Source organism: Monopterus albus, unplaced genomic scaffold (genome assembly GCF_001952655.1).
Source record: "Monopterus albus unplaced genomic scaffold, M_albus_1.0 scaffold418.1, whole genome shotgun sequence".
Lineage (NCBI taxonomy): Eukaryota > Metazoa > Chordata > Actinopteri > Synbranchiformes > Synbranchidae > Monopterus > Monopterus albus.
Window position 1 is genome coordinate 341,631 of NW_018128298.1, and position 14,875 is coordinate 356,505.

At 43.0% G+C, this 14,875-nt stretch overlaps 2 protein-coding genes across 2 annotated transcripts; both read left to right on the plus strand.

Annotated features, from left to right (window-relative positions):
- The first annotated feature begins 3,139 nt into the window (after nt 1-3,139).
- On the plus strand, nt 3,140-4,786 carry LOC109951891 (endonuclease domain-containing 1 protein-like). The gene is made up of 3 exons (XM_020586645.1): nt 3,140-3,826; nt 4,080-4,595; nt 4,694-4,786. The coding sequence occupies exons 1-3, from the start codon at nt 3,431-3,433 to the stop codon at nt 4,784-4,786; spliced, it is 1,005 nt and encodes a 334-aa protein (XP_020442301.1). The 5' UTR covers nt 3,140-3,430.
- Nucleotides 4,787-12,246: 7,460 nt separating this feature from the next.
- LOC109951892 (uncharacterized) lies at nt 12,247-13,818 on the plus strand. The gene is made up of 2 exons (XM_020586646.1): nt 12,247-12,701; nt 13,291-13,818. The coding sequence occupies exons 1-2, from the start codon at nt 12,326-12,328 to the stop codon at nt 13,680-13,682; spliced, it is 768 nt and encodes a 255-aa protein (XP_020442302.1). The 5' UTR covers nt 12,247-12,325; the 3' UTR covers nt 13,683-13,818.
- The last annotated feature ends 1,057 nt before the right edge of the window (nt 13,819-14,875 follow it).

Here is a 14,875-nt window from a genome sequence, read left to right on the forward strand (position 1 = left end):
CCATCAAGGTCAAAATCCACTCCCCTTACATTATTAATCCAGGTTTCCGAAATGGCAATTATATTAAAAGAATGTTTAAGACTACAAAGATAATGCTTTATATTCTGAAAGTTAGCGTATAGACTTCTGCTATTAAAGTGAATTAATGATAATTTGTTTTCAGTCTTGACATTGCTGTTAAACTGCTCATCCGTGTAATACTTGCAGTTATTTTCAAAGTTCTTGAAAAAGTTTTTTTCAGGGTCAAAGCCATCATCCGTTTCATGATGGTGAATGTCAGTGTCTCCAATTGTGTTCAGTTCAAGATCCCGTCCCTCAAAATTTATTAAGTTCTGTAGCAAATCACTTGCCTCCATTGGTCATGCTGGTTGTTGTTAGCTCCAACGCTCATCTGCCGTTGCAGATATCAGTATTGCTGCAAGTTTCTTCAGACATGAGAGGGTCCAGCGGCCCCCTCGTGCTCTCCTTGTCTCGGCGTGCTGGTCTTGGGTCCAAAATCCTGGTTCCGTGGTCGGGTCACCAGTTTATTGTATCGCAGAAACGCGATTTCTCCTCTGTCCTTAGCCTCTCTTAACAGTGGCATCAACGCTTTTCTTCTCTTCCTCACAGCCTCGGGGTAATTTTCGTTCCTTCCAGTAAGGACAGTGTGAACTGCTCGTGTCTCACCAGGCCATTACATCTGGTTGTTGTTTGTCTGACAAAGTTATTGTTAGCAAAAATCTGTGTTCATGTACTTTGTATCACATCCTGCACATTAACATTAAAGTACAGGAGAGTGGAAGTAAACAATTTGGGTGTCATACAACTCTGTGTTGTCATGATAAATGATGCTTTAGGGTGATTCATGTGGTGCTTAATGCATCAATAGGACAACAGTACATGGAAGGATCACTGGGCGCAGGCTCCGGGACCCAAACAGCCGGGGGGACCCTAGACCTGAGCCTCTTACTGGGATGACAAAGGGCCACAGAAAAATCCCATTATAGCTGTAGAAAGAAACCTTGAAAACACAGTGTGGCTAGAACACAGGAGGATGAAACAAACCCAGTGGATTCAGTTTCCATCTGAGGTTTGGCGAGATGAAGTGAACAGAGGCCGATGAGATCACAGAGAAACAAACATGCACTGTAACTCCCCCTCCTGTGAACCGCACCTACATCCATTGCCTGAGGGTTCAGTGACACCAGATAGCTGCAGTCACAGCAGATCTCCATGTTTCATCTTACTGAAGGTGATAGAAGAGAGAGCACGCAACAGCCTCGTCACACAGACCCGGTCTGTACCAGCTGCTCCGAACACTCCCTTTGAATTTGCATCAGGCTGCAGCAGGTTTTTCTTTAAAGAAACACAACCAAATTAACTGAAACAACTTCTCTACGGCGTTTTCATTCACATTTCACATGAAAGTCTCTATCTTATCCGTTCAGGTCTTAGAAAGACAGATAACGGATTCTAAAATACAAAACATCTTTAAATTACATCTTCATTTAAAGAGAGTTCAAGGCTCTTTTGAAGGTTGTGATCTTTAAAGTATTTATCCTAAATTTGTACATTTCCACATTAGATGTGTATTTGTTTTCATATATTTTCTGTTTTCAATTGAATACATTTTATTTGATGATAATAATCATCTTTTATTTCATTTTAACTTTGTATTTTAGTTCTGTCAGTATTTTTGGATTTTATTTCCATGGCTGTGCCACACTTTAAATAAATTTGATTTTGAACTTCTGCCAGGACATTCGCCCTCGGTGCTTTTAAAACCTATTCAAATGTGCCTTCAGAGGAAACCTTCCTGTGACCGTGAAGAACACCTGAGTAAAAACAGGCTTAGACCAGTCAGAGAAGGAAAAGTCCCCAGACCAAGGCTGCAGTCACACTGGGGATGATCGGTGTTAGCTATCTCCTGATGTGAAGGTAAACAACCTGCCACACCCCCAGTGACCATAAAAATCAAACTTCATCCACAGGTTCAGCTGATATACGTAGTACAGCTTCATGCCTGTCGGTGTGTTTGTCAGATTTCACCAGGCTCTGATCTAAGACGGTGAGTTTTCCTTCGTTTATTAAGAATTTTCCTTACTGATTCATCTGTGGATCATTTTCTCAGAGAAATCTTTGTAATTATATCATAAAATGCTACAATAGTCAAAATGTTTTTTGCTTGAAAAATTACTCAAATGATTGATTATAAAAATGATTGATTATATAAATAATCTTACATAGTTTTTTCACCTGTAGTTTTACAACTGGTATGTGGGCTAATTGTTTTATCTTCAATATTTTCCTTGAATTCTTCTCAAAGTATTTTTGTAATAGAAGACTGAAAGTTAGTTAAATTAGATTTATTAAATTAGTTTCATGACCCCTGGGCCCATGAAGACTGTTAATAAAATCTAAGAATACATGCATGCAAACAAGAAAATCATCTATTGACCAGTAAACAGTAACTTCTTAACCAAGTCTATTCCTTAAAATATGTACTTAAGCACAAGTACTGTTTAATTTACAAATGCTCTTCCCTTCTACTGATGTAATTAAATACCCAAATATAAAACTAATTGGCCAAAAGGCATCAGATATTAAAAGCTGTGCAGCTCTGCTTTACCGTCAGTAGGAGGCCTGTAACATGATGGATCAGAACATGTGCAGGGTGTTTTGGATTTATGGCTGTTTTCATGTGTTGTTTACTATGTGTAAACATAATTATTGTGCACGGATTCTGTGTGAGATCAGAATTTCTCAGTGACTGGCTATGAATAACTTAATAAGTATATAACTAATGTAATTCCCCAAACCAGCGGGGATGGATAAACCAGTGAGGGTTTCGGGCCCCTGGGAAGTCGCCCAGTTGGTGATCCAGCCTTGTCTCATAACTGTAGGAATCACCCTCCTGCTGCAGTTTTTCCACTGAGTGACAAATACATTATGGGAAAACCCAGCTAAACCCTAAATAACAAAACCACCACGACTGTGCTGAGATGGTGAAATGTCTAGCAGCAATGCGCTCCAGAATCGGAGAAATTAGAGATTGTTGAAGTGTCTTCCTTCCATATTTTACTCTGTTCTCCTGGAATCTAGCCGACATGCACAGCACAGACAGTTAGTACTCAAACAATAACACACCCGACATCCCAAAAACACAGGCCCCATACCAGCGTCATCAGAATGTTGACATGCTTTGTGTCATGAGGCATGAGCGGAGCACTCTGAGTGTTTACAGTCATCAGAACAGCTGTCTGTTAGCAGGACAGAGTTCATTTCAGGCTGAACAACAAGACAAGTGTAGTGGACAAAATAGGTTTCATGTTTGCACATTAAACATGCTGGTTTCAGAAAACAAGAAAAGGGCCTTAAACACTACAGATTGTATGACTGTAATGTTGTGGTTTGTTTTGTTTTGTTTTCACATAAGCACAATCATAAGAAGATGACGGTACTGAAGACAAGGTGTGTCCTGCCCCTCGCTGCCCTCCTCCTCCTCATGTCCGTCGTTCCCATAGGAGCTGAAGTGGTGAAGTCGATATCAGACTGTGACCAGTTTTTTCTACAGGCAACTCCACCACAAGTCCCAGGGATCTTAGTGGACGGCATCATCCTGAACCAGACCCAATACAAACTCATCTGCCAGACTTTTATGAATGAGAGGAGGTTTGTGACGCTCTACGACACTGCCAGCAAGATTCCTGTGTTTTCTGCGAACAAGTACAGGGGGGGAAATGGAAACAGACCTGACACCCCATGGAAAACCGAACCACAGGTGTTTTTCCTCATAATCAGAAACATGACAAAGTATTTAGAGTCCTACGTACTAGCTACTACTAATGTTAATACTACAACTACCACTACCTTTTATACAAATAATAATCATCATGTTGCACGTTCACAGATACTAGTGGCACTGTATGTATGTGTATAGTGATCATTCATGAGACTATGACCACAGCGAACTAATGAAGGAACGTTTCTGTGCAGCGTTTTGCACCCTGCCAGTCAGTTAAAGGCCAATTCCACTGTTATTTTTATATAATTTACTGCTGGACAGCCTGCATCACTAACCAACCTTTCAATTCTTACAGCTTGAGAATGGAAATGATGACAAAAACATGAGGGATGACACAAACATGACCTACATCTACCAGGCTGGGGACTATGATTACAAAGACAATCAAACATTTGACCGGGGCCATTTGTTCCCAAGCTCTTATGCATTCAGTGAAAATGACAAAGACTCGACCTTCACCCTGACCAACGCTGTTCCACAGGCGGCGACTTTCAACCAAGGAAGCTGGAGGAGAATGGAGAACTGCATCAAATGTGTTATGGACAAATACTGTTTCAACAACAGTGGTGTTACTGAAGGCTTTGTGGTGACAGGGGCACAGCCCAGCATCAGAGACACTCTCAGCAACAGGGTTAACATACCTTCCATGCTATGGTCAGCCTTCTGCTGTTACAGTCAAAACGTGAGCAAGTGGCTAGCAAGTGCGTACTGGGGCGACAATGTCGCAGATCAATCTCAATCTGAAAACCTACAAACAAAAACTTTGGCAGAACTCAACACTAAACTGAGCAGTGTGGGCTCAGGGTTTGAGGTGTTTCATAGAACACAATGTCCTCGCCAAGAAACTGTGGATGGATTATACCCACAAATTAATGAAGATAAAACCTGCCAGTGCCCACGTGGGTCCAGACGTCATGGTCGAAGCCTGCAGGCTGGACCCACAACCACGATTATCATTCCCACTCCACCAGCAACAAACATGACCCAAACTACTGCAGTTAACCAAATATCAACCCCAGCCAGTCCAAGAACGACAGTACTCCAAAATCCTGCCGCAGCACCAGCAACAAGCATGACCCAAACTACTGCAGTTAACCAAATATCAACCCCAGCCAGTCCAAGAACGACAGTACTCCAAAATCCTGCCGCAGCACCAGCAACAAGCATGACCCAAACTACTGCAGTTAACCAAATATCAACCCCAGCCAGTCCAAGAACGACAGTACTCCAAAATCCTGCCGCAGCACCAGCAACAAGCATGACCCAAACTACTGCAGTTAACCAAATATCAACCCCAGCCAGTCCAAGAACGACAGTACTCCAAAATCCTGCCGCAGCACCAGCAACAAGCATGACCCAAACTACTGCAGTTAACCAAATATCAACCCCAGCCAGTCCAAGAACGACAGTACTCCAAAATCCTGCCGCAGCACCAGCAACAAGCATGACCCAAACTACTGCAGTTAACCAAATATCAACCCCAGCCAGTCCAAGAACGACAGTACTCCAAAATCCTGCCGCAGCACCAGCAACAAGCATGACCCAAACTACTGCAGTTAACCAAATATCAACCCCAGCCAGTCCAAGAACGACAGTACTCCAAAATCCTGCCGCAGCACCAGCAACAAGCATGACCCAAACTACTGCAGTTAACCAAATATCAACCCCAGCCAGTCCAAGAACGACAGTACTCCAAAATCCTGCCGCAGCACCAGCAACAAGCATGACCCAAACTACTGCAGTTAACCAAATATCAACCCCAGCCAGTCCAAGAACGACAGTACTCCAAAATCCTGCCGCAGCACCAGCAACAAGCATGACCCAAACTACTGCAGTTAACCAAATATCAACCCCAGCCAGTCCAAGAACGACAGTACTCCAAAATCCTGCCGCAGCACCAGCAACAAGCATGACCCAAACTACTGCAGTTAACCAAATATCAACCCCAGCCAGTCCAAGAACGACAGTACTCCAAAATCCTGCCGCAGCACCAGCAACAAGCATGACCCAAACTACTGCAGTTAACCAAATATCAACCCCAGCCAGTCCAAGAACGACAGTACTCCAAAATCCTGCCGCAGCACCAGCAACAAGCATGACCCAAACTACTGCAGTTAACCAAATATCAACCCCAGCCAGTCCAAGAACGACAGTACTCCAAAATCCTGCCGCAGCACCAGCAACAAGCATGACCCAAACTACTGCAGTTAACCAAATATCAACCCCAGCCAGTCCAAGAACGACAGTACTCCAAAATCCTGCCGCAGCACCAGCAACAAGCATGACCCAAACTACTGCAGTTAACCAAATATCAACCCCAGCCAGTCCAAGAACGACAGTACTCCAAAATCCTGCCGCAGCACCAGCAACAAGCATGACCCAAACTACTGCAGTTAACCAAATATCAACCCCAGCCAGTCCAAGAACGACAGTACTCCAAAATCCTGCCGCAGCACCAGCAACAAGCATGACCCAAACTACTGCAGTTAACCAAATATCAACCCCAGCCAGTCCAAGAACGACAGTACTCCAAAATCCTGCCGCAGCACCAGCAACAAGCATGACCCAAACTACTGCAGTTAACCAAATATCAACCCCAGCCAGTCCAAGAACGACAGTACTCCAAAATCCTGCCGCAGCACCAGCAACAAGCATGACCCAAACTACTGCAGTTAACCAAATATCAACCCCAGCCAGTCCAAGAACGACAGTACTCCAAAATCCTGCCGCAGCACCAGCAACAAGCATGACCCAAACTACTGCAGTTAACCAAATATCAACCCCAGCCAGTCCAAGAACGACAGTACTCCAAAATCCTGCCGCAGCACCAGCAACAAGCATGACCCAAACTACTGCAGTTAACCAAATATCAACCCCAGCCAGTCCAAGAACGACAGTACTCCAAAATCCTGCCGCAGCACCAGCAACAAGCATGACCCAAACTACTGCAGTTAACCAAATATCAACCCCAGCCAGTCCAAGAACGACAGTACTCCAAAATCCTGCCGCAGCACCAGCAACAAGCATGACCCAAACTACTGCAGTTAACCAAATATCAACCCCAGCCAGTCCAAGAACGACAGTACTCCAAAATCCTGCCGCAGCACCAGCAACAAGCATGACCCAAACTACTGCAGTTAACCAAATATCAACCCCAGCCAGTCCAAGAACGACAGTACTCCAAAATCCTGCCGCAGCACCAGCAACAAGCATGACCCAAACTACTGCAGTTAACCAAATATCAACCCCAGCCAGTCCAAGAACGACAGTACTCCAAAATCCTGCCGCAGCACCAGCAACAAGCATGACCCAAACTACTGCAGTTAACCAAATATCAACCCCAGCCAGTCCAAGAACGACAGTACTCCAAAATCCTGCCGCAGCACCAGCAACAAGCATGACCCAAACTACTGCAGTTAACCAAATATCAACCCCAGCCAGTCCAAGAACGACAGTACTCCAAAATCCTGCCGCAGCACCAGCAACAAGCATGACCCAAACTACTGCAGTTAACCAAATATCAACCCCAGCCAGTCCAAGAACGACAGTACTCCAAAATCCTGCCGCAGCACCAGCAACAAGCATGACCCAAACTACTGCAGTTAACCAAATATCAACCCCAGCCAGTCCAAGAACGACAGTACTCCAAAATCCTGCCGCAGCACCAGCAACAAGCATGACCCAAACTACTGCAGTTAACCAAATATCAACCCCAGCCAGTCCAAGAACGACAGTACTCCAAAATCCTGCCGCAGCACCAGCAACAAGCATGACCCAAACTACTGCAGTTAACCAAATATCAACCCCAGCCAGTCCAAGAACGACAGTACTCCAAAATCCTGCCGCAGCACCAGCAACAAGCATGACCCAAACTACTGCAGTTAACCAAATATCAACCCCAGCCAGTCCAAGAACGACAGTACTCCAAAATCCTGCCGCAGCACCAGCAACAAGCATGACCCAAACTACTGCAGTTAACCAAATATCAACCCCAGCCAGTCCAAGAACGACAGTACTCCAAAATCCTGCCGCAGCACCAGCAACAAGCATGACCCAAACTACTGCAGTTAACCAAATATCAACCCCAGCCAGTCCAAGAACGACAGTACTCCAAAATCCTGCCGCAGCACCAGCAACAAGCATGACCCAAACTACTGCAGTTAACCAAATATCAACCCCAGCCAGTCCAAGAACGACAGTACTCCAAAATCCTGCCGCAGCACCAGCAACAAGCATGACCCAAACTACTGCAGTTAACCAAATATCAACCCCAGCCAGTCCAAGAACGACAGTACTCCAAAATCCTGCCGCAGCACCAGCAACAAGCATGACCCAAACTACTGCAGTTAACCAAATATCAACCCCAGCCAGTCCAAGAACGACAGTACTCCAAAATCCTGCCGCAGCACCAGCAACAAGCATGACCCAAACTACTGCAGTTAACCAAATATCAACCCCAGCCAGTCCAAGAACGACAGTACTCCAAAATCCTGCCGCAGCACCAGCAACAAGCATGACCCAAACTACTGCAGTTAACCAAATATCAACCCCAGCCAGTCCAAGAACGACAGTACTCCAAAATCCTGCCGCAGCACCAGCAACAAGCATGACCCAAACTACTGCAGTTAACCAAATATCAACCCCAGCCAGTCCAAGAACGACAGTACTCCAAAATCCTGCCGCAGCACCAGCAACAAGCATGACCCAAACTACTGCAGTTAACCAAATATCAACCCCAGCCAGTCCAAGAACGACAGTACTCCAAAATCCTGCCGCAGCACCAGCAACAAGCATGACCCAAACTACTGCAGTTAACCAAATATCAACCCCAGCCAGTCCAAGAACGACAGTACTCCAAAATCCTGCCGCAGCACCAGCAACAAGCATGACCCAAACTACTGCAGTTAACCAAATATCAACCCCAGCCAGTCCAAGAACGACAGTACTCCAAAATCCTGCCGCAGCACCAGCAACAAGCATGACCCAAACTACTGCAGTTAACCAAATATCAACCCCAGCCAGTCCAAGAACGACAGTACTCCAAAATCCTGCCGCAGCACCAGCAACAAGCATGACCCAAACTACCACAGTTAACTGGACATCAACCACCGTTAGCCATGTGACAAATAAAACCGTAAATTAACTCCTTTATTCCAATGACTAAAATCCAAACTAACAGTCATTAGTGAGAGTTTCGTAATTTTGACCGTATCTTAATCTTATATTGAAAAATGTTAACATTGATTGGAAAATATTTGTTAAAATCTTTTCCTGAAAACTGAATGTGCATTGAGTTTTGTAGAACTGCTGTGCTGTAGATGTTTTAGTTGTTTGGTTTTTTTACAGTTTATATGTAATACAATCAATCATGCTTTTTATTGATCATTATTATTTACATGGCTTTACATCACAAATGTGTCCATCAGACCAAATGAATTATGGTCTGATTATTAGATTTGTACAGTTTCATTTCTCACATTCATAGGTTGTAGCTTGCACACAAGATGGGCACTGAAGACAGATTGAGAACATTTGAACACAATATAGTGCACACAACTGCACAAAAGCCTGTCTTTAGCTACAGATTAAGAAACTGACTTTGTAATGCCTTCAGACTTTATGCAAATCAACACTTCTGTAATTTCAATTTCTGTAATTTTAGTTTCTGTGTTGGTGCCCCGGGCTTGTCTTCCTTTGGAACTTGTATTTTTTTCTGGCACTTTACTTCCATGTGTTCAATCTGTATTTTAAAAACACCAAAAATCTCCCAGATTGAATTTAGATTTTTCCAGGACTGAATCAGTCTCCTGGTAAATCCTTGAGGGTTGGCAACCCTAGAATCGGGAGTCGCCATGTTTATCAAACAAAAACCTATCATAGGTCAAAAACATGTCCACTGCCAAAAGGAAATACACAAACATTTCTCTGTATTATTCATTAATTTAATGACATGGTGACACCTGTAACATAGAAGTAACTACTAACTCTGTTACTGTACTGATGAGGTGCTGGGATGCTATCACGCTAAAATAAGATGGTCAACATAGTAAAAATCTATCTATCCAAGGCAGTGCTGTATTTACAGGCCATGGGTGAGACTGTATGGCTCATGTTTGTGGTATCATTTGTCATGACACCCATTTAAACAGAGCAGTGGAAACAGCTAAATGCTAGGAAAGTAGACCCACATGTGAAAACCAGTTTCAGATGTGTGGTCTAGTGTGAAACCATCTTTCACAGATCAGTCAGTAAACTGTGGGAATCATCTGTCTTAAGTGTTCCTCTTATTTATAAAATACATAAGAATAGGGTAAAGGGGACAGTGAACTTCATAGAGGCCCCTGAACTTCTGCTGCTGTGACTCGAAGCAAAAACCTATTGTAAACCACCTGGACACCTCTGGACACTTTGATGCTTAGAATCTCCATTATGATATTGTGTTAATATGCAACAATAAATGTTCTCTAAACGATTCACTGCCACATTACTGATCCAGTTACAGTATCAAACGTACTGATCACAGTGGAGATGCATTAGAGAAAAACAGGTGAACACTTTAAATGTGACACATGAATGTGTAGTGTGTCAATGTTGTGCCTCTGTGGGGACCAACACACTGAAAGTTTAGATACTCCAGTGTTAAATACATATACATGTATATTTCTATTTCTACTGTGTAATTATCAGTGAAGACAGTTAGTCGTATACATTTATGAGCAATACGGCCTCTGCTTTGCTGCTGGTTCAACAGAAGTGGCTGCAAAATGAATTTCCTGTTTAAAGGAGGGTGACCACAGACTAAATGAGTTTTTTATATGCAGTGTTTGTGGTGTACGTGTTCACATGAAGAAGTGGTTGGACTCTTAAAATAGGCAAATGCATTCTTCCTACCAGTGGTCAGACCAGATAAAAGACAAGAAAACTGTAGCAGAGGAACAGAGTGTAGAGGACGCACTTAGAGACAAGGACACAGACAGGTGAGGACAAGAGGACCAGGTAAGGGATGAAGAGACGATGCACCTCAGACATACTGCTGTATGCTGACGGGTTGTTCATATATGTTTTTTAACCTCTGCTGAGTTCAGTGTGACCATCATTTTAATTTAATGCTGAACAGAATTTACTCCGCTGGCTGACAAACTGTTTGCCTGGTGACACTTGTCACAAACCAGACTCCATTCAACTTTCCACAGTTTTAATGATTAAACCTACAACGGGCCACTACAAGCCTCTTAGGATACGTCTATTCCTTTATTAGTCCTGTGTGGGGACATTAGTCTTCTGTGGTACTTCCATAATGTTTTATTATTGTTGTTATTGTTAATAATGTGAGTTTTTATTGGTGTGGTGATGTTTTCTGACAGTTTCTCTCGTTTGCTAATGCAATAATATTTCTGGACTATTCCTACAGTTTGTTTTGACTAATTAAAGGTCCTGCACTAGGACATGTAAAATGACTTTGAATAAATTAATTCCACAAAAAGTCCATTTAACTCATTGTTTAAAAATCTTTTTTTTTTCTCACTGAAAAAAGATTCTGATTTTGAAAATACAAAAGTTCATTTTCAGAGTTTAGCTGCTCAAACCAGACATCTACTTCGTCATGACACCGTCCTTATTGTACTGTACCTGTGCAGGAAGCCAAAGTCCTGCACATTACACTCCTTTAAGTCGCTTATTAGACCGGGTTTAAAATTTGGGGATGAGTTTGTGAATGTGTCATAGTTTTAATTTGAGATCAGAGAAACTTTCTCTGTAGAGTCGAATTCTGACCAGGAACCAGACGATGACACATGGACATAAGTTAAAAGCTAAACATATTATTGAGTGGAGGGAGAGTTTATTTTAATACTACAATATTTAATGTGCATCTCTATCGGTTAAACCAATATTTAGTCATCTACATGTTTGGATCTATATGGAGGCTAACTACATTCCCATAACGTCTTTTAAATGTCTCCTGTGGGGTTCACACACTATATCCATGTATTCTTTCAGTGTATTCCTCCTATTTATGTGCAATAATATTCTTAACATATTGTTATAATGATGCACAGTCAGTATAGACAGAGTTTGTCTTTGCTGCCCAGTTATACTGAGTTTAAGGTGTTTGCTCTATGTAATGCTCCTGGAGTGCAGTTTTTACTGACGTCGTGGTGCTTTACCTTTACTGAGCTTCTCTGTAACGTTTGTTTGTTTGTTGGTGTGATATCGATGCTGCTTTTGTTCATTAATGTCACATTTCACTTGTACTTGGAGTGTATTTACTGTCAGTCATCACTGACTTTATAACGTCCTAGAAATGATCTGAGTATGTTTGAAATGTGCATTAAAGATCAGCCTGGTTCTGGTTGTACACACAAACAGGTGAAGCTCTTTAACTTCCTGTGCACTGTAAACATTAGCACAGCGTGGTCCTGACAGCTGGACACAAAGCAACTTAAAAGTTAATTACGAAAACATCTTTGACAACACAGGTGCAGCCAGTCACTGTGCTTTAAACTCTTTGTTTTCTCCTGTGACCAAAATACACAGACTGAGATGACGACTTCCCTGATGATGAGATGTCTCCTGCCCCTCGCCACCCTCCTCCTCCTCCTCCTCCTGTCCATCACTCCCACAGGAGCTGAAGTGGTGCAGTCGATTTCAAACTGTGACCATTTTTTTCTAGGACAAACTCCACCAGAGATCCCTGGGATCCTGGAGAACGGCGAAATCCAAGACCAGAACCGATATAAGGTCATCTGCCAGAAATATGACAACAAGAAAAGGTTTGTGACGCTCTACGACACCAAGAACAGGATTCCTGTGTTTTCTGCTTACAAGTACAGGGGGGATGATGGAAGGAGACCCGACGTAGGTTGGATGATAGAGCCACAGGTAGGATTCCCCACCCTCTCACTCATAAAAATACTAAGTAATTAACTTTAAAGTTGCTTTGTGTCCAGCTGTCAGGACCACGCTGTGCTAATGTTTACAGTGCACAGGAAGTTAAAGAGCTTCACCTGTTTGTGTGTACAACCAGAACCAGGCTAATAGCCATGTCATTTAAATAAGGTGAAGTTTCAGCAGCCGACAATCCAACGTCCTCTCCACCTGTAAGACCCTTTGTTTTATTATACTGATGATGAAAAAGTTCTATCAGTGTTTTTTCACTTATGTTTTGAATTTTTCTACAAAGTTTCAAAAAACAATTTCAGGATTCATTGTTTTAAATGATACACAACATAAACACAAAGTAATGATCAAACTGGCTTCAGTACTTTGGAAAGAAAATCTACAAAACAGTCTCTGGTACTTTATCAGTAGCACTGAGTGAATGTTTCAACCTTTGCAGCTTGAAGAAAACAACGGCAACATGAGGGCTGAGAGACTCCGGAACCAGGCCAGTGACCAGGATTATAAGAATACAAACTACGATCGTGGCCATTTATTTCCATCTAGTCATGCATTTGACATAAGTGAAAAAACCTCAACATTCACCCTGACAAACGCCGTTCCACAAGTACCATCATTCAACCAAGGCAGCTGGAGCAAAATGGAGGACTGTGTCAAATGTGACCTGAAAAAGTTCTGTTCTGCTGAAAGCTACGTGGTGACGGGGGCAGTGCCTGGCACAGAAAAGCTCAACAACAGGGTTAATATACCTTCCAAGCTCTGGTCTGCTTTCTGCTGTTACAGTCAAAAACAGAAGAAGTGGCTCGCGAGTGCACACTGGGGTGACAATGTTAAGAAGCAACCTGGTTATCTGGAGAGAAAGACTTTACAGCAACTCAAAGATGAAGTAAAAATTCAGGCTTTTCATCAAAACATTTGTCCTTTCAGTGAAACTGTAGCTCAGTTTTACAAAAATCTGAATGAAGATAATAACTGTAACTGCACTAAAAATTACACTTAGACTGATGTGTGCTCTTCTTCTGATCGCTCCTGCTTGATGATGAGTCTATAATACATCTACAGTACATTTCATTCTAAACTAAGGTGAAAAGAATCTTGTGATATTTTGATTTTTTCTTTTTTTACATTTTAAACAGCTTTTATCTCTGACTTTGGCTTCAGATGTATTTAGTCTGCCCATGACTGATATTTTTATTACTAATTGCTTATTGACAGCTAACTAAATGATTGCTACACTTCATGACTCCTTGCTCATATATGACTTATTGATTATTGCTCAGCTCTGATTTGGATCGACTTTCTGATGAATAACTGCTCTGCTAAGTTGTTAATCAACTGATTATTGATTAGTTTGTGATTCTGGTTACTGAGCTCACAGATCATGTGTTCTCACTGCCCTGGAAATCTGTATGGAATCTATGTATGCTCAGAGTTTTATATCAAATAAACAATAATAGGCCTCTCGTGTGTGGCTGTTTGGCCTCGTTCAGTCTTTCCATCAGAACTCACCCACCCACCCCGACATCTCTGTCTTCGTGTTTATCTGTTTAAACTCCACCACCCTGAGTCCTCTCCTTACAGCTGGGTGCAGTATTAAATGATTCTTAATTCAGAGCACCAGAGAAACCAAACAGGGCCTCGGGGTCTCGGAGGACACATGCCCTTTCACAGCTGCCAGTCTGGCTCTGTCTGGTCCTCATCCTTCCTGCAGAGTAAAATGCATTTGACATGTGTCCTGTGCCACCACTGATGATGACATCACATAGCACGTGATGCGGTGGCTCAGCCTGGCAGCAAAGACGAGAAGCTCAAGGGGACGAGCCACCATCAGGATCTCTAACCCAGAAGGTAGTTTCATCTAGAGGTCAGAGAAGCCTGTGACTGGAAGGTCGCCGGTTTAATCCCTGGACCAGCAGGGTTAAAGACAGCTGGGTCAGGTGACGGTGCCACACCTGTCCCGGCCTCAGTAACACCACTGTGGGGTCCCTGACCAAGGCCCCTAACCCCCAGCTGCTCCAGTGGCCACAGGTCAGTCTGTGGTTGAACTGGGCTGCTTCCTGGTGTGAATGCGATCAGGGCGTTCCTGCAGAAGGTTAGAAAACCCTCTCAGAAAACCCACCCTGAATAAATAAAGGTTAATAATAACGTCTGCGGTTGCAACCTGTCATTAAAATGTATCTATGAATCTTGGTT